Source organism: Pristis pectinata, chromosome 5 (genome assembly GCF_009764475.1).
Source record: "Pristis pectinata isolate sPriPec2 chromosome 5, sPriPec2.1.pri, whole genome shotgun sequence".
NCBI classification, from domain to species: domain Eukaryota; kingdom Metazoa; phylum Chordata; class Chondrichthyes; order Rhinopristiformes; family Pristidae; genus Pristis; species Pristis pectinata.
The window spans coordinates 112207100-112228347 of record NC_067409.1 but is presented as its reverse complement, the minus strand read 5'-3'; the positions used below and the strand labels follow the sequence as shown (position 1 = coordinate 112228347).

The following is a 21248-nucleotide window of genomic DNA, read 5'->3' as shown; positions in this document are numbered from 1 at the left end:
TCCTGGTCAAGTCACATAGATGCCACGGCCAAGAAAGCTCACCAGTGCCTCTACTTCCTCAGGAGGCTAAAGAAATTTGGTTTGTCCCCTTTGACTCTCACCAACTTTTACCAATGCACCATAGAAATCATCCTATCTGGATGTATCACGGCTTGGTACGGCAACTGCTCTGCCCAGGACTGCAAGAAGCTGTAGAGAGTTGTGGACACAGCCCAGTGCATCATGGACACCAGCCTCCCCTCCTTGGCCTCTGTCTTTACCTCTCGTTGTCTTGGTGAAGCAGCCAGCATAATCAAAGACCCCTACGACCTGGGACATTCTCTCTTCTCTCCTCTTCCATAGGGTAGAAGATACAGGAGCCTGAGGGCACATACCACCAGACTTAAGGACAGCTTCTACCCCACTGTGATAAGACTATTGAACGGTTCCCTTATACAATCAGATGGACTCTGACCTCACGATCTACCTTGTTGTGACCTTGCACCTTATTGCACTGCACTTTCTCTGTAGCTGTGACACTTTACTCTGTACTGTTATTGTTTTTACCGGTACTACATCAATGCACTCTGTACTAACCCAATGTAACTGCACTGTGTAATGAATTGATCTGTACGATCGGTTTGCAAGACAGGTTTTTCACTGTACCTCGGTACAAGTGACAATAATAAACTAGTTTACCAACACTAATTGACAGAATTTGATTGCTAAAATTAGTCAGTAATCCCATCACTTTTGTACCCTGCGGCAATGAGGGTGCTGTCTGTGTGGAGTTTGCATGTTCTCCGTGCATTTCCTCTTGGTGCTCTGGTTTCCTCCCACATCCCAAAGGCTTGCGGGTTGGAGGTTAATTGGCCATTCTAAAGGTGAGTGACAGAATCTGGAAGGAGTTGATGGGAATGGGGAGAGAAAATAAAGGGTGACAAAATAGAGTAAATGAGGGTTTGATGGTTAGTATGGACTCAATGGGCCAAAAGGCCTGTCTCCTGTATGTCTCTATGGCCATGTGACAATGGTGGAAGTTGAGCTACCTCTATTTGTTCTATAATTTCCTGTATTCCTATCAAATGTAGCTGCCCCAGTGTACTATCTTTTGCATGGAATACCACTTAACATGTAGCAGCACCGAGGCATTCCGACAGGAAGTCCCCAAGACCCTTCCTGAACTGGAAGGAAACTTTTGGGAAGTATTTACTTTTCTAAGAGAGCAATTTGTTGGTATGTTAAAGACTATCAGTCCTCTCTTGAGAGCTTGTGAAGCTTTTTAAAGGGAAGTATGTTTGTGTGTGCCCAGGAACTTAAGGCAGACGTGCCCCTTGATGTGAAGATGGGGCCAATGGAAAGTCCGATGAAATTAAAAGCTCTGTGAAAATTGTTTGGTCATGGCATACAGGAGGTTTACAGGAGTGAGGTAGATCAGCTGGTTAAGTAGTGTTGCAACAAGAACCTCGTACTCAGTGTCAGCAAGACCAAGGAACTGATTGTGGACTTCAAGGAGAGGAAGTCAGGAGAACACACACCGGTCCATTGAGGGGTCAGCGGTGGAAAGGGTGAAGAGCTTCAAGTTCCTGTGCATTAACATCTCAAAGGATCTATCCGGGGTCCAACACATTGATGCAACCACGAAGAAGGCATGCCAGTGGCTCTACTTCTTTAGGAGTTTGAGGAGATTTGGTGTGTCATGAAAGACTCTTGCAAATCTCAACAGAAGTACAATGGAGAGCATTCTGACTGGTTGCATCACCGCCTGGTACGGAGGCCCCAATGCACAGGGTTGCAAGAGGCTGCAGAGGGTGGAATCCATCATCAAGGACCTTCACCACCCAGGACATGCCCTCTTCTTGTTACCACCATCGGGGAAGAGGTACAGAAGCCTGAAGATCCACACTCAGTGTTTCAGGAACAGCTTCTTCCCCTCCACCATCAGATTTCTGAACGGTCCATGAACCCGTGAACACTACCTCATTATTCCTTTTTTTTTGCACTATTTATTTTTTTTTGTAATTTATAGATTTTTACGTCTTGCGCCGTACTACTGCCACAAAACAACAAACTTCACATCATATGTCACTGATAATAAATCTGATTCTGATTCAGAAATGCTTGATCCATCTATTTCTTAGAATTTTGGAGCTTCGATTTTGTACTAACAAAAGGGACAGTCAGGGCATTGCCAGTTTCTTCTGCGAATAAGTGTTAAAATATTATATTAGCTTTGTACCCCAGCAGGAGTGCAGTAGCTATCAGCTATTCAATACATTGGCCGTGCCTGCACAGCCTTTATTCAATGGAGCAGAAAAGCGCCTGAAGACCCAGACCTTGGATCTGGCATAAAACACAAAAATAAAACCAGCACATATCTGCTTCTGAGACCTGGACTACAGCAGCAGGCACCTCTAAGTTCCATGGAAGTATAAGCGAATCATTGTCAGCGTCCTCTCCCAGGCCAGGATCCCCAGCATTGAGGCCCTACCCACACCAAGGCAGCTATATTGGGCATCTGCATGCCCAGTTGGAGGTTCCTGAAACAGACATCCTATTCCATGTTCTATCACAGAAGGGATTACCGACTATGTCGAGGGAAGGATTCAACAAAGTGCTCAAAGCTTCCTTCCAGCACCTCCACTGACTCTTGGGAATCTCTGACCCATGGCTGCTCAAAGTGCAGAAGGAGCATTGTGGAAGGCGTTGAAAACCTCGAGTCCATGCATCAGGAGCTGACAGAAGCCCCGTATAAATGCCAGAAGGAGCACAATGCCTCACAAACTACCCAGTCTGTGAGAACCACATTGGTCTTATCAGTTTATTAAGCAGAAATGTCAATAGTAGCACATTAAAAATAAATCAGGGCATTGCCAGTTTCTTCTGCACATAAGTATTAAAATGTTGTTTAGCTTTGTACCACTGCCAGTCATCTTCAATGCCAAGGGGCTGACGCAGAAGGAAAAGGACGATATTGACAATGAAACTGGGCTTTGTGGAGTCAGTTTTTTGGTGCTGTAGAAGTTATTTGATTACGGTTTTGTCTGAGTTGAAAGTGTACATTATTAGCACAACTCATTGTGCTCATCACATTGGATAGCATGGTATTGTGTAAATAGAATCATAGAGTAATACAGCACGGAAACAGGCCCTTCAGCCCAACTGGCCTGTGCCAACCGCAGCACCCTCCCTGCTAGTCCCAGTTGTCTGCGTTTGGCCCATAACCCTCCAAGCCCCTCCTCTCCATGTGCCTATCCAGATGCCTCTTAAATGTTGCAATTGTACCCACCTCGACCACTTCCTCTGGCAGCTCATTCCAGGTACTCACCACCCTCTGTGTAAAGAAGTTACCTCTCAGGTCTCGTTTAAATCTCTCCCCTCTTGTATCAGTGCCCTCTAGTTTTAGATTCCCCAACCCTGGGGATAAGACTATGAACCTTATCCATACCCCTTGTGATCTTATGCACTCCTGTGAGGTTTGGAATGATGGAAGAATGAAAATTAGGCAGATAGTGACAGTAATTCCTTATGATCTTAATTTGACACAAACCCAACTTAAATGGGCCACAGTGATCCAGCTAACGTCATGTGGCAGCTTGGAAACCTGACATTTAGCAGCAGTCCATCCCCTGCACCAATTCCCTGCCAACCTTGGTTATTTGAAGGATCTCAATAGCCTTCATCTGGTCTGTGGTTGAGTTGAAAGTTGGTCTGTTCAAGCAGACTTTTGTTGTGTGTTCGAGTGAGGAAGTAACATGCTGCTGACTACATAGAGAATGCTGTGCTGTGGTGGAGCTTGAAATTCCCAGTTATCTCTTAAGTCATTGCTATTTCCTGGGACAGAAGGTGCATTGATGATCGTTTTGCTGATTGGGAGAAGTGGGGTGGGTGGTGCAGATCCTTGAATCAGGACTGAGCCGAGCCCAGGCTTGCTGCTGGCTGCTGACATGCCACTATGCCTGTCTGATTGCCACTATGCCTTTTTTGCCTGTGAACTCAGATCAGATGTGACAATCCAATGAATTTAAGCATAATACTGATCAGAAGGAAAAGAACCAATAAAGATTCCCCTGGTAACTGACTAAGGAAGAGCCCAGGACTGAACCCCCGCCTGCCATGCTGAATGTGTACAGAAGTCCTCTTCACCAATGTCAGTCAGAAGGTCAAATCCTCCTGATTGAGACTCAGCATGCGGATGGTGTGAGTCCCTGTCTGGTCAGTATGGAACCTTCTTGGAGTTGGACTGCTTGTGAATACAGTTCATAACGGTTAGTATGTTCCATCCAACCGAAAGGCTGGCAGGGGACCAACAGTCTACAAGCACCGTGAGGGAACATTGAAACAAACTTTGAAGGGAGTTCAAGAAAGCATGAAACTGTTGTAGCAGATGATGTCTTCGCAGTTAGATCAACTAGTGTCTTAAGACTTGCAGTGAAATCTCTTGTAACAGCATGTGTCATGGATAACCATAAACCAGCTTCAAGCATTAGTTCACTTTTTTTCCCCAAGCACTCTGAAATAAGGTGTGGTAGTTGTTAGCACAGTATCTTGACAGAATTTAACTACTAATATCATCACTCACACAGAAGAATGACACAGTAATTGGGGATGACAATTTACAAATCTACAGTGGTGCTGAAACTGCTGTAATTGCTGCATTGACAACATTAACCACAAAAACTTGCAAAGTTGGATATTTCATTGGTTGTTTCACAGAGTGTGTGACAACAGGATTTAAGGCAGAGTGAAGGTGATCAAGGAGATGTGTATGGAGATCCGTAAGGATGGTGAAGGAGGTTCCAGAGATTTGACTAAGGTGGCTGAAGCTTTTGTTACTACTGGTAGGATAAAGGATGATGAAGAGCTAAATACTATACCAAAGTCAGAAGACGATATGTTATGTGGTACGATGTAAGATTGGAAAAAGTTAGGACTAGGACAAGGAGAACCTGAAGATACAGACAAGAATTTTAAATATTTTGAGTTAGCAGTTGTGTTGACAAAGATAGGGAAAATATGAATGGACTGAACTTGGATAATGAACTCAAGACAGGTTGTACTTCATGGGAGCTGGCAAATGGGAGATTACCAAGGAGGACATGGCAGGAATTGAATCTTCTGGTGACACAAAAGAAACCTCAGCATGAAAAGTAGGCATTGCAGAAAGAAAAATGTGTTCTTTCTTCTACCTCTGTTCAAAACCTGGCTTATTATGATAACATTTCTGTATTTCTACATGTGTTGACATGTCGAACAGTGCTTCCCACTACATGTGACATCAGCACCCACTGATTCAGCAAGGAATCTCATTACTTGATGTTTTAAATAAAATATTCTTTTCTCTCAATAGATTGTCAGCTGCTACCTTAAAATTACAGAATAACTGGGTAGAACATACTGTACACAGGATAAAGAGCCCCTGTGTTTAAAATGCACTGTGTAATTTTCACATTCATATCATAGAACGGGCACAAGAATAAACCTGTAATTTTAGCCTTCTGATCTCACTCATCCATTCTGTTTAATTATAAGCGCCGCCAGTCTGCTCAACTGGTGCAGCCTGCTTATTACTACAATCAATTCCTACGCTGCTGCTCAGTAAAAGTCATTTCATTGTATCAAAATAAGCATGCTGTATACATTGTGCAATCAGTTATCATTCTATTTCAAATTAAAGGGGAAGGGAACATATTGTGAAGCCTCTGTCTTTCCTTCACCAAATAGCAGTTCCTTTAGTTTTTCTGCCCTATGCCATGTCTTTGGTGGAAGGTTTTAAACATATTTTGTAATACTTTGAATGTAAAACAGAAACTATACTTGATGCAGCTGTTTCTAAATATGCCTGAAAATCTGCCTGCAATGATTACAGTTTAGCATGGTCATTTCTTCTTGCTGATCTATTTAATTTTCCAAACAAGCATGGTACACTGATGCAATATCAATTTCAAGAATTTGTTGTCTTTATTCCAAATGAAGTGATGTAGTTGCCTCCATGTTTTCTGTTATTTTCTCCTCTTTTAATTCTCATCCAGCTCTGGTTAAATGAATAGGTTTGTGAGCTCCTTTTCTGGCAGTTTGTATTTATGCTATATTTTGAAAGCTTTTTTAGGTAATTTTCTTGCTGAGCTATTTTTACTTCAAATTTAAAGGTTAGGTGTTGATTGTTACATCTTCTTTGCAATTAATGTAATGTTTGAATACATGTTTACTTCATAATAACTGCATTATTAAAGAAGTACGCATGTACACGTGTCAGCCTGGTACTGATTAATATTGCTATAATTTAGTATTCAAATGATAAGCACAATGGCTAATGAGGTTTAATTTTTATCACATTGACAAAAATTAGACTATTTGTTAACCAGTTTGTAAATCTAGAGTCTAAAAATTACTGTTGACAATATTACCAAATAAATCATTAATGCACATTTATGAAGATCCCCTGTCAACAATTGTAGGCAACAAGATAAATGATTCAAAATAAACAGGTGTTTATATCTTCATCAGATTTCATCGTACTGTGCTTCTGCTAATACTCCAAGCAGTAATTTATGTACTCAATTACCTACCTTGTTGGAAATGTCTGGTTTAGTTTATCAAGGCAATTGACAAGAATTAAAACTTCATTTGAATCTCATGCCTATTTGAGTCATGATGTAACTTTTGTTTTTTTATACAGTGTATATTTTTCCTCTTCATACTCATTTTCTTTCCTTCATAACCCTTTCCTGAGAAACACAGTAATGCTATAGATGGGCTTTACGTACACCAAGGAGCATCCGACCTCAACGTGTGAGTGAAGGTGGTTTCTCATTCTTAAGTGAAGATGAAACCTTTCTAGCAGCTTTGTGACTTCGGGATTCAAGCCCAGAATCCACTGATGATGTTTCACAAATTACTCGTAACTAGTCATTTTCTGTTAGAATAATGAAGTCAGAATATTTCCAAATTGGATCTAGCTCTAAAGTGGTAACAACCTTTTGGTACTAAAGCTGTCACGTGTAAGATTTATTGTATTGTTATTTTAGAAATTTCTTTCCTGACTAACATAATAAAATAATTTGGAGAAAAATTGCACGAATAATACATTTGGAAAATTTAGTCATAGTGCATGATTTTTTGACCATTTACCAGAAAGAGTGGAAGATTGCATATAATACTGACATAAAATTTTAATGCATGCTGCTGGTGGGCATTGCTCTCTGCCAGAAGTATGGTATTACTCCTCATAATGTCCCCAAACTTCAAAGGAAAATTGTGGATAAAATAAGGAACATGATACAGAAAAAAATCAACAGCACCCTGAATAAAAACTTGTGCTGATCACACTTGTTTTAAGCTCTTCAGGCTTTTTAATTGACTAACCAATTAAACAAAGAACCAATCGTTTGTAAAGAATTATTGTGCTGTTGGCCAACCCATCGTGTTTTTTTGTGAATTCAGTTATGATAACCTTGTTAGGTGCCTGGTTGAGAAGAACCAGTCAAATTAAGGGAGCTGGGTTAATCAAGAGTGCAAGATTGATTTTGGTATTTTTTTGTGTGTGCTATGGGGTTCAAAAGGCATCCACAATATACTTGCACACATGCCTGCAGTATGAACCAGTTGCCCTCAGTATGATCATATTTGTAGATTCCCTTCCATTATGGTATGAATAAGAGAGTGAGTAGAGGGCACATAAAGCAGAACATGTTATTGGAAGAGGGAGAAGGTCTCTCAGTGGAAGGCTACATCAACCCAGGATATTCAGAGAGCAATCCCACCATCTAAACATCAGCAAGGAACAAAGCGTGAGATGTCTGTGTTTCCATAAGCACACTCTTCCTGAAAATGTCCACCTGCTGAAGGCACATCTGCATCCCCAGAACAGGGCATGACTGTATTACCAGTGGCTTTCCAGGTGAGTATGGTAAGGAATTATTTATGTCTCTGGCTTCTTCCATGATGGAACTGGAGATGTTTGCAACATCTCACCGTATTTCATCAATTGTTGAATAAAAGAGGTGACTGGTGCTCTATTCATTTTATCCTCTCTTGTCAGGGAACAGCAGACAGAGAAAACATAGAGCTTTCTGAGGAATGCGGTTTCTCTGTGGTGCAGAGTGCTATTGACTACATGCATGTAGCTTCACAGGCACCCAGTCTTAGCCATCTCCTATCCTGGAACTGAAAGGAATTTAATTCTGTCAAAATGTAGCTAATGTGTGAAACGAATTATGCCAGTCAGCATGCAATATCTTCCTAAGTTTTGGTGCTATAGTCCTGCAGCAGTGCACTTTGTCCGCTCCCTTTGAACCAACAGAGTAAACAAATGAGTGGAGAAAGGGCACCCAGATCCGTCTGCTGACAACCCTGGGATGACTCTGGTGCACAAAACATGCATAAGTGGAAAGGATAAATTCAGCAAAAACTACATTGCCATATGAAATCTGCCAGAGCAAATTTTGACGGGGTTGTGTGTGTCTGTACATTTGTTGAACCTGGTTTGAACATTAGTGTTCTAACATTTGTTGTAGTCATCAAAGTGCTGGGCGAGTGCTGCTTGTACTGCTGTCAAATCTGCCGCATCAACCGTGAGGCTCTGCTCCAAGCTTGAGTAAGACTTTGCCATCGCATCCACACTGGAATGTGGGTCCAAACTCTGCACAAAGCCCAGTGCTGCGTTGGTGCCAGACTTCCTGATGCTGTTTGACATTAGACATTGGCTTCCTGGCAGATTCCAAATGCACAATGCATTTCTTTGTCCATATCCTTCGGCCTTCTTGTGTGTTTTGGACAGGGTAAGGTCTAGGCTCTCATTTGAATTTCTGCATCTGAACTCACGTTGCCCGCTGTTCTGCTGACGTCCATTGTGGCGAGGGTGAGGTGCGGTGAGGGTGAGGGTGAGGCGTGGTGAGGGTGAGGCGTGGTGAGGGTGAGGCGTGGTGAGGGTGAGGTGCGGTGAGGGTGAGATGTGGTGAATGTGAGGTTGCAGTGAGGGTGAGGGTGAGATGGTTAGGGTGAGGTGTGGTGAGGGTGAGATTGGGGAGGTGAGGGTGAGGTGTGGTGAGGGTGACGTGAGGGTGAGGTGTGAGGGTGAGGTGTGGAGAGGGTGAGGTGAGGACGTGCGGTGAGGGTGACGTGCGGTGAGGATGAGGTGCGGTGAGGGTGATGTGCGGTGAGGGTGAGGTGTGGTGAGGGTGAGGCGTGGTGAGGGTGAGGCGCGGTGAGATGGTGAGGGTGAGGTGTGAGGGTGAGGTGTGGTGAGGGTGAGGTGTGGTGAGGTGCGGCGAGGGTGAGGTGCGGCGAGGGTGAGGTGCGGTGAGGGTGAGGTGCAGTGAGGGTGAGCTGTGGTGAGGGTAAGGTGCGGTGACGGTGAGATTGGGGAGAGGTGAGGTGTGGTGAGGGTGAGGTGTGGTGAGGGTTAGGTTGTAGTGAGGGTAAGGTGCGGTGAGGTTGAGATTGGGGAAGAGGGTGAGGCTGCAGCATTGAGTTATGTGCCAATTTGCCTTCAAGAGAGTGATGTCTATTTGTGAGTCTTAGGCAATGTTTTCCTGTGATGTGGTTGTTAAGAACATAGAGCAGTACAGCACAGAACAGGCCCTTTGGCCCACGCTGTCGTGCCGACATAGCTAATCCCTTCTACCTACAAAATGCCCATATCCCTCCATTTTCCTCTCATTCATGTGTCCATCCAAGCCCCTCTTAAAAGCCCCCAATGAATTTGCCTCCACCACCCTATCAGGCAATGCATTCCAGGCGTCCACCACTCTCTGAGTAAAAAACGTACCCCTCACGTCTGTTCTGAACCTACCCCCCCCCCCCCACCTTAAATGCATGCCCTCTGGTATTGGATCGCTCAATAATGGGAAAAAGATATTGCTTGTCCACCCTATCTGTGCCCCTCATAATTCTATACACTTCCAACAGATCACCCCTCAGCCTCTGCCGCTCCAGAAGAAAAAAGCCCAAGTTTGTCCAGCAAGCCCAAGGTTGAGTAGCTGGCAGCATATACAAGTCACGAGTATGAAGGTTGCAGCAGTGTTAATTGTGTGAAGGTGCCGTGGAGCACTTGAATGCTAGATGCTGGAGAATATTAGTGAGTGGATAACAAGTGTGGAAAATCGAGCAGTATCTGAGCAAACTAAAATCAAAATTTGGTGGGGCCAATCAAGGAGATGAAACTTAAGTGATCAGTTTGACTTCCAAATTGCAAAGGTGAAAAACTAGCTTCAGTAACTCTTCAACAGAAAAGACCATCACAATCCTCTACAAGTAGATTTTGTTTCCAATGGCTTATTTCATAATCATCTTCAGACATTTTAATATATTTTTCAATCCTTCTGATATTTTCTGGTGGGGCTGGTGCACATGAATCAAAGTTGATTGGAAGTTGTGGTGATCTCCTCAGCAGATACAGCAGCTGTAGGAGTGTGGTTGGTTGGGGTGGGGGTGGACTTCTGCCACTATCACATTTTCTTATCATGACATGATGCACCCAATGACTCGGTGATATTTTTGTGGCTTTCAACACAAATTACATCATCAGTTGCAGTAGTGTGTAAACAGAGAAGGTGGTCTTGGCAAATATTTATCATGAAAGTCAGAGCTTTTTCAATAAATTTGCAAAAGAATTATGTGTATATTTATACTGTGGATCTGTGACATAGAATTCAGAACTAGTAACTTCTTGATGGAGAACGACTCTAACACAAAGTGTTTTAAGAGATAATGTTTCACAGGGTATACTCTATATCCTGTGCTATGTTTAAATAATGCAGCCAGTAAATTGCTTCTTTAATACCTTTTGTACTCAAGATTCCACATATCACTTTCCACTTTCTTTACTGAAGATAAGATTTCATGGCAATTAAGAATTAAAAATGAGCTGCTCACTTTTGTCAGTACTATATGTCTTTTTGCTTGCAGGGAGAATGCACACTACCATCTGACAGAAAGCCCAAATTCTTGCAATAAATTTCATAGATGTGCAGTAAATTTCTAGAAATGTCCCAGAAATCTTTATCAGTGTTTGCAGAGGTGCGTTAAAGAATGAAACTTAGCACAGCAATGACGAAAGTGCTGTTAAAGTGAATGTCACGTCCAATTTGATGCAGAACTTCCATCCAGATTAAATAGGAGCTTCAGTGGCAAAAGAGTCGGAACTGATGCAATCTTTCGGAGTATGATGTCCAATAACACACACATTGAAGCTGCTTAATGCCTACTAATGGACATAAACCTCTTCAATTTGCATTTGGTTCTGAAATGCTGATCAATGACAGTAAGTCACGTCCACATTTCACTCCAGATTTTGCCACTCGATAAAGAAAGTCATCTGAGTGGTAACAAGATGAAACATCTGAATAATGGCGATACTTCAAGGGTCAGGAAAGAATGAATGGGTTGGACTTTTTCTTTAAATGAGAGAAGACTGTTAGAGATCTTTAAGTGTTTTGGATATGCTGGGTGTTTATACTATCGAGAGAAATCAATTTTAGTGACAATAAGGAGGAGATATTGACTAATGAATTCAATTGAGAAATAATAATTTTCTTTACTCAGAAGTGGTAAGAAAAAGGAACATGAAGGAGCTGAAGCAAACAGCTTAGCTGCGTTTAATAAGAAAGGAGAAACATGAGAGAAATGGGAAAAGGTCATCTGAAAGGCTGAGATAAAGTAGGTGGAATGGGAGGAGATTCATGTGGATTATAAAAACCATCACCAACTAGAATGGCTGACTGGCTCCTTACTTTTGTAATGTTGTGCAATTTCCTCTTGTAAGCAAATGACGAATGGAGAAAAGTGATAAACGACACAGTAACCAGGCATTCTTGCGAGGTGATGTTTCAAGTTCTGGAAGCTAAGAAGCTGGATCCTGTGGGACCTGCCCCCACCCAGATCCTCCACCCGCGTTCCCCATCGAGTCACATTGACGCTTTCCGGATGTGGAAGGCCAGACTATTTGAGCCTCCACACTCAACAAGGTAGAACGGGGTCCATGTAATGAGTAGGGCTCAAGCATAGTATCCTGAAGCCCTGCTCCATGAATATCCAGACAGCCTTTGACAGGTTACCAGCTGTAAAAGGGTTTCAACTATTTTTAAATGTCTCTGATAGAGGTCTCGAAACTGTTCAAATAGCTTTAAATAAATAAAGAAAATTAACAGAAATATTTATTAAAACACATTGAAATGCAAACAAGTAATTAAAATATTTAAATGAAATAAAATACAGTAAAATAAGTTAAGCACTTAGATTTACTTTCTTCCATAAGGTTGCTAATCCTATGTAAATCAAAAGGGTTAATGTTCACCATCCAACCCTCCCTGAGGGCAGAGTACAAAGTGCACCTAGACCTTCTCTTCAGAGAGTCACTGCTCCGCTGCTGGGCTCAATGATGAGTAAAGTCACAGAATGGACAGTCAGGTGTAGTGGACTCTGCCCAATACATCATGGGCACATCCCTCCCCACCATCAGGAATATCTACAGGAGGTGCTGCATCAAGAAGGCAACATCTATCACCAAAGATCCCCACCATCTGGGCCATCCCATCTTCTCACAGCAACCATTGGGCAGGAGGTACAGGAGCCTGAAGTCGCACACCACCAGGTTCAGGAACAGCTACTTCCCTTCAACCATTCGGTTTTTGAACCAACCGGCAAAACACCAATCACTACAGTTTAGCAACACTATGACCATTCTGATCACTTTACACTAAAATTGACTTTTTTTTTGTTCTAATTGCATTTTTGTCTTGTAAAGTTGTGTATAATTTATGTTTAATATATGTTTTTCTTGGAAATACTGCTTATATGATGCTATGTGCCTGTGATGCCACTGCAAGTAAGTTTTTCATTGCACCTGTGCACACACGGACTTGTGCATGTGACAATAAACTCGACCTTGACTTTGAGATTTGTCTGCATCTGACTTCCAGCTCATCTCAACCTCGCACCTTTGATGCATGTGTACAGTGATCCAAGACTTGCTGAGGTACAATGGCTGAAAACTGGTGGTTTTCTTTGGAACTGCTTTCTGGCAGTCAGAATAATTGGGCCATTATTTGGAGAAGATAAAGCAAGAGGAATGAAATTAGTTTTGGAAATAGCGCAGCACATGCATCATTTGCCTTCTCTATACCCCACCCTATTTCAATTAGGTTGAATATAAGGCATTATTGCAGTTCCATGCAGTACTCTTAGTTATGTACTGCTGTTCCAGCCAGTTTTCTAGCACATGGCATTCAGTGTAGATCAAACTCAATGTGTATCTGAAGCTGCTGGGCAAACTAGAGTGACAAATTTGACCCTATTCCACATAAAGACTCCTAAGCCACTGCCACGGCAACAATAAAGTATTAGTGTAATGTTATTTTTCTTTTTAAGCTGAGTAGATTTTATAAGGAATTTTTAAGGAATCCACTATTTCTGTTGATTCCCACTAGCAGTGTTTGGTATGTTTGGTATGTAATGAAGCTGTTGGCCATGGGGATGCCGTCAAGTTCAACAGAGTTAGAATTTAACTTTGAGCGAACAAAATTAAATATCATTTTACTTGTTTTCCTGGCATAATACAAAGGTGAACAGGTTTAATTTCAAAAGACTGTCCTGTGCCCAAAGAAACTTGAAATGTTATTGCTCTCATATGCCACTCAGGCTGCAGTAGATTTTATTGCTCGTAGCAGCCTGACAAGTGGTCCTTCAAGGCACACCAGAAGGCTACCCAAGACAAATGCAACTTCTTTCTCTCAAAGCTAACTTCTCACTACTTTGATGTAATTCATTGACCTGAAGAATTAACCCTGTTTCACTCTCCACGGACATTTCTAGCATTCCTCTTTCTGGTAAGTTGGTAAATTGGTTTATTATTGTTACATGTACTGAGGTACAGTGAAAAACTTGTCTTGCATACCATCCATACAGATCAATTCATTACAAAAGTTTCTCTTTACTTGCCATACTTTGGGACCAGGCAGCAGCATTGTGGTCTCGTGGTTACAATCCTGAAGGCCTCTGCTGGGCGGTCTTTTCACTGTCCCACTACTCACCCCACCTTCTCCCAGGAGCCACAAGAAAGCTGTTGCAACCAGTTGAACTAGCACTGGGCCAGACCAAGCAACTGCGTCAGGACTTCTGATCACACCAAGTGGTTCAGCATGGTCTGAAATTGGAGGATCAATTTTGTGCAAACCTTGGGCTGATTCCTTCAGTCATTACCTATTTGTGTATAACCAACTGTTCCACCCAATAATATTATTTTAGAAATGCAGAGGCACATTAATTAATAATTGCTAAACAGTTAAGCACTATATGAACTATAGTTGTGCAGTTATAAAACTCATGAAACCATGTTGTACTTCTGCTTTTCCTGTTCCTCTGTATGAGCAGATTGAGTTGTTTTATCAGACTACTTTATGTCTCCAGGGCAGTAAATGGATTTGATCAACCGTAATCTCACTCAAAGGCCGAACAGGCTCAATGACCTACTTATATTTCTATGTTCCAAGAATGATGTGTATAAATGTCTTCAGATGTTGTCTCCACATTTGCCTCCATAATGACAGTTCCAAAATATCAGATTCTGAAGTCCATCCACTTCTTTCTCCAACATTAAAGTTCTGCCAGGATATTTCCATTATATTAATTGATTAATTGAGATGAATGTGGATTATTTTTCAGTTGGATCATCACGGTCTTAAAATATGGCTTCTATTTGTTACAGATAATGTAGTCTGCATTGAAAAAGTGTCTACATCAGTTCTGGGACACAGCTCTTACATTTCCTTTTTGCTGCGTCTTTCAGGGTTTCTTCCGGAGAAGCATCCAGAAAAACATGGTTTACACTTGTCACAGAGAAAAGAACTGTGTCATCAACAAGGTTACGAGAAATCGCTGCCAGTACTGTCGATTACAAAAGTGTTTTGAAGTGGGCATGTCTAAAGAGTGTAAGTTCACGTTTTACTCTTTATCATTTCAATATTATAAGTAGTCCAGTTTGCCTCTATGAATCACCTTGTAGTGAAAAGCCAGTAATGGTTGAAAAATAAATCTTTAGGCTAAAATATGGATTTCTTCTGACCTTCTTCTGACTCATGTTTGGAATATTTTCATTGCTGCACAGGCCCATAGGACATTTTGCTTCCCAGAGGGGCTGCTTTCATTTCATGCTCATGTTGTGAAGGTTGTGTCCAGGAGCTTTCAGTGACAATTGCATGTATCTTCTCAACCGAAGTCTTGTAATAATAGGACATGGCTTTGAAACTAGGTGTCTTGCTGTTCCATCATTCGATATACCATGCTGTCAGTAAAACAATATGCAAAATAAACACTGTGACTGGATTGCAAATTGAAATATAAACACCAGCAATAGTTTAACTTAGAAAACTTGATCAGACATTTTGTAGAGGCTTGTGAAACATGGAGACAAAGTCAAATAAGGTATAATTTTAAAGTTGATCTAAATGAGCTCAATTTTAAAAACAGCCTTAATAAGACAGAGATGCAAATTAGTTTGAAGTAAGAATTCTGGACAGATAGAGTTGGTGAAAGGTATTACTACCAGTGCTGGGTCAAAGAGGAAGGAATGCACAGGAAGCTAAAACCAATGGGATGAAGATTTGCAGGATGGAAGGAAATTGTGGAGCTTGTGAAGGTTAGTAAAGCAAGGAATAGTGAAGTCATGGAGAGTTTAGAATCAAGAATGAAAATTTTTAATTGGAAACCTGGTAGATCAGTGGAGAGAGCAACTGATGAGTGAACAGTACTTGGCATGGAGTAAGAAACAGGAAGCAGAATATTGGATGTGCCGAAGCTTGCAGAGAATGGGGAATTGGGAGGTTTCTCAGCAAAGGATTGGAATAATTAAGTTTGGAGGTGTTGAAGGCATAAATGAGAGCAGTTGAACTGACTTAAAGGTACTGACAAGTGATGCTATTGATATGTATGTCAGTGCATTTTGTTAAGGGAGTATTTATGCATTAGAAACATATTGCTGAGGTAATAACGGTGGTTGCAGGAAATCTGAATTAAAACAGTGGATGTTAGAAATGCTCAGCAAGTCAGGCAGCATCTGTGGAGTGAGAACCAGAGTTAACATTAGCTCTATTACTCTCTGCACAGATGCTGCCTGACCTTATGAATACTTTCAGCACTTTCTGTTTCTTGCCAAGATAGTGAACAACTTTGATAATAGGGACAGATAGAGTTGGTGATAAAATAACGATTAGTTGCTGAGGGCTATTCTCACCATCATACACCCTATAAAATCAACATTACAGTTAACAACAATGTTCTTTTTCTTTTTTTTACTCATTTCTGTCCATATTTGCTAAAATGGAAATGACTTTATTGGGCATACTAGCATGAATGAGTCACTGAAGTTAACGTCATATGGGAAAAGAATTAACATTGTTAGAAGTAGAATCTGTTCTCAATTGTGCTTCATTAATAAGAGCTGTCAGTTCAACTTCTTCATTCAGCTCAAAAATCCTTTCAAGACTGTACTTCTAATAATGGTATCAGTTAATGGTACCTAGCTTAAACAAAATTTATATTTTTCTTCTTGGTGTGATAATCACTTAGATAGCGGTTCTTTCAATCCAGTGCCATGACTTCAGCATAACTGGTGAAACTCCAGAGCATTAACCCAGAGGTTCTGTTAAACCTTCACTGATATTTTGGGAAATGATCAGTTAAATTTCTGTGGAAAAGTTCCATTCTAAATTCTTTTCAGCTAAAAGTAAACCCAATCAAACAGAATGGTTTTTTTTAGAATTGTGATGGTACAGTTGAAAATGACCAGTATTTTCAGATTTTTGCTCTCCTATTCTGTTTTAATATGTGACTATGTATAACAATGTTGTTTTTAAAAACTAATATTGATATTGAGCAGCACACAAAATGCTGGAGGAACTCAGCAGGGCAGAAGCCAGAATGAAAGGGTAAGGAGAAGATGAAAGGGTAGGGTGCCCTCTTCCTTCCCAGTCCTGATGAGGGAATGTTGACTGTTCATTTCCCTCCATAGATGCTGCCGGACCCGCTGAGTTCCTCCAGCGTTTTGTGTGTTGCTCCAGATTTCCAGTATCTGCAGTCTCTCTTGTGTCTCTAATATTGATATTGCATGGATCACATTTTCAAGATGGAAATCCTAGTCTTCAGAACTCAAAACAGTATAGTTCACAGGATTTTTAAACTGTTCAACATTATTATGTTACCATATTAATGCTTTACTGCAGTTTCTAAAAATATTTCAACTTGTATGGAATGCCTAATATTTCTGTCAACAAGGGTAAAAAATTTTTAAAGAAAGCAGCTATGAAATTATAACCATCAGAAGTTTAGTATGGAAGAAAAAGAGCTAGATAAAAAAACTTTGGTAGAGAGAAACTTTGCAAGTGGAAAGCAATTAAACCACTACAGTAAAACAAAGGTGATCACACCATGAGAAAGCTAAACTCTTAAACATAATGTATGTCAATGTATGATGTTTGACAAATTGCAAGATTAGTACATAGACTTCCAATTTATCGATTTAATTTTTAATATATTTTGTATGTTTGTGTTTACTTATTTATTTAGTTTGTCATCCAGTTTCACTAAATGCTTGCTATTGCTATGTTGTAAATATTTTATATGTGCCTCTTAATATTTTATTTCAAATGTAATGAAGGTTCCATTAAACATTTATGAAGCCGTTATACTGTACCCTATTATGAGAGGTTACATAATCCCATGAGAGTGTCTTTCACAGCACATACATGCTTTTGATCATGTAATATCCATGCATCTGATTTTCAATAAATCTCTTAAATGCTGAATGTTCTGATATTTAGCCAGAGAAAGACATATAGCTGTAAAACAGTTCCTAATTAATACACACAAAAGCAATAAAATGTATATTCTTCAATAATTTTTCAATATCTGAGGTAAAATATATACCCAAAGTCGAGTGTGAGAAGAGAATGTTTCTTAATTCCATTGTGTCAAGTTAAGGCTGAAATGGTAATTCCACTTTTTCTTTCATCAGTGCTCCTGCTGAACTTAGTCTTTGATACCTTGGGGAATTTGGTACCTCAAAGAATTAAATCTAGACTTAAAAGCTGTGGTTTTCACTATTATAAATGTGGTCCCATGGTTCCAAACAAATCATGTAAAATACATTTACTGGATGAAAACAAAACTATTCAGAGAATGTTCATGAACATTTATACGTAAAGTGTAATTTTTTGCTACTTTATTAATTATATTTCCTCACTTCTTCTACTAGCAAATAAATAATCTCTTATTAATCTAAAAGAAATTTTTTTTCAATCAATACAGGATGTCGAACTTGCAAATAAAATTTTAGTGATTTCAACCTGTCACTCTGATGTATTTCAATCACTCAGTCTTCTCTTCAATTAACCCTGCACAGAGACTTTCCCAAATATCCATTCATCCTGCAGAAGTGTTACTGTGAAATGAAGCATGCACCACAGTCAAGCTTGACCATGACTTAAACAGTTACAGACTTTGGAGAGGATAATGAGTATGAGCAGAATCTTTCCCTATCCCAGTAATTCCAAAACCAATTGTCTGGTTGATAATGACCAATCAGCCAGACACTGAATCTGGGACATTCTGGGCTGCTATGGACTAACAACACATGGGGCAATTTATTTACTCGTCAAACTATCGAAGTTTGATACTTTATATAAATGCTACATATATTTGGGGCAGATTTTGTAAAGTAAGACAAGTGTAACAGAAGTTAGTAAAGCTATGGCAGAATAAACTTGTTTCTGACAGAAGGAGTCAGAAACATTGAACCTTCATGTAAAGATAGATTTATGAAAAATAATGTTTTCTTCATTTATTCAACCTTCACATTCAAATAAATAAGCTATTGCCCAAGCAACAAGAAACAAAGGACACTGAATTATATGTCCTTGTAGAACCCAGCTGAACTGTGTGATCTCTTCACCATTTGCACTGTATATCAGGCCTTGTCCTTGCTTCACACCTTAGTTCCTTTTCTTTCTCTGGCAATTCAGACCAAGAAAACACGCATCATTTATCATTTCCCTGGCTATTCATTGAATGCAGTCACTGCAGTGACTAGTTAACTATTCCATGTGTCTGCTGTAGAGAATGGCGATCATTGGTATTTCCCACTGGTGCATAGAAACGACTTGAGGTATTCTCGAAACTACTGAAATATTCTCATACAACCTGAGGTATTCTCATACATTATTGTCATATTCTCATTGTATCAATGAACGTCACGGCTGATGACAGTCACTTGTTTTTAAAGCTGAGCATCTTTCTCAGTTTGTTTTTGTACATGCTAACCATTCACAAACAACTCGCATTTTGAGAATTGTTCTATCTGCTCTTGGTCAGAACTCATCGTCCATAGGATGTCTTTACCAAATTACAAGGTATTTTATAGTGGGGGGAGTTTAATTTAAAAGACCCTAAGATCCACCAATAACCCCTTGTAATGTGAAGTAGCACTGCCAGCTTCTGCTTCTTCACCACTTTACCTCCTTCCCTCTCTCTTCACCACTGCTCCTGCTTGAGTCCTTCTTACCTGCGGTAAGTTTGGCTGCAGCAGATTGTGATCAGACATGCCTGTAAGAGCAAGAATTTCTGGCAACAAAGTTCTGCAGTCAGAATCAGGATTCGAGTAAGCGTGGGGCTGAAGTGGGTGAAATGAGGTAAATAAGGCATGTTTTGGGATATTGTTTTGAATGCTGCATGTCTCCCAAGTGCTGTATTGGGATCGGGAGGGGAGGAGCAGGAACAAGGGTGTAATTTTCTTTTACCCATTTAAATTAAATTCAAGTTAAGAGGTGGTTTCTTAGCATTCAAATCTCCTGGATATTATTTGCATTGTTATTTACATATCCAGGTGCATGTTTGGGTGGGTGTAGGAAGCTGAGATTGTGTTTGTGAAAATGATAGAGGAGCACAAATTATGGGGAGTGTCAGAATGGACAGAGAGTGATGCCGGCTTTCCTGAAGGTAGATGATGCAGCTCCACCGCGACCTCATTTCTCACACCTACCCAAATGGAGACATTTCCCTGTTGTAATCCAACGAGAAACAGATAATGCTGGAAGTACTCAGCCAAGCAGATAGCATCTGTGGAGAGAGGAACAGTATTAATGCTTCACTCTATTAACTAACATTGAAGTACTTTATTATGGACATTGGATTTCTTTACAATAAAACTGCTTTGCCCAAATCAAAGTCAAAGTCAAGTTTATTGTCATAAGCACAAGTACATGTGTGCACAGGTGCAATGAAAAACTTACTTGCAGCAGCATCACAGGCACATAGCATCAGATAAGCAGCATTCACAAGAAAAACATAAATTATACACAATTTTTACAGGAAAGAACACAATTAGACCAAAAAAAAGCAAAGTCCATTTAATGTAAAGTGATCAAAGTGGTCATAGTGTTGCTAAACTGTAGTGATTAGGGTTTTGCCAGTTGGTTCAAGAACCGAATGGTTGAAGGGAAGTAGCTGTTCTTGAACCTGGTGGTGTGGGACTTCAGGCTTCTGTACCTCCTGCCTGATGGTAGCTGTGAGAAGGTGGCACGGCCCGGATGGTGGGGATCTTTGATGATGGATGTTGCCTTGTTGAGGCAGCATCTCCTGTAGGTACTACCAATGGTGGGGAGGGATGTGCCCGTGATGTATTGGGCTGGGTCCACTACTCTCTGTAGCTTCTTACGTTCCTGTGCATTTGAATTGCCGTACCAGACCATGATGCAACCAGTCAGGATACTCTCAACAGTACATCTGTAGAAGTTTTGTTAAACCTCATTGTTCACATTATGCAGACATAATCACATTATCTCTGCCCAGCATTTAAGTTCTCGCTCTTTTCCCTTATAATATTTTTAATATACTAAAACACTTGATAATGACATCTGTTGTTTCATACAATATAATTATACAATATTCTCATTAAAATTAAAATAGGAAAATTGACTGGAATATCAAATAGTATTTCCTTCTACCACTTATTCTAAGCTACATTGCAGGCCAGAGAGAGGGAAAAACATACACACACTAATACAATTTTGATAACACTTCCAACATTAATGTATTTTTCTAACTTCTGATCAAAGTGGAAAAAGTTAACATGATTGTTTAAGATAAGATTTAAGATATCTTTATTAGTCACATGTACATTGAAACACACAGTGAAATGCATCTTTGTGTAGAATATTCTGGGGGCAGCTGGCAAAGTGTCGCCACACTTCCGACGCCAACATAGCATGCCCACAACTCCT

General features: G+C 40.5%; 1 protein-coding gene across 1 annotated transcript in view; it reads left to right on the top strand.

Annotated features, from left to right (window-relative positions):
* Positions 1 to 21248, top strand: part of LOC127571014 (retinoic acid receptor beta-like) — a 179330-nt gene that overhangs the window by 51115 nt on the left and 106967 nt on the right. The window contains exon 3 of the mRNA XM_052016987.1: positions 14765 to 14906. Coding sequence (XP_051872947.1) covers positions 14765 to 14906 — 142 coding nt within the window. The remainder of the gene's footprint in view (positions 1 to 14764; positions 14907 to 21248) is intronic.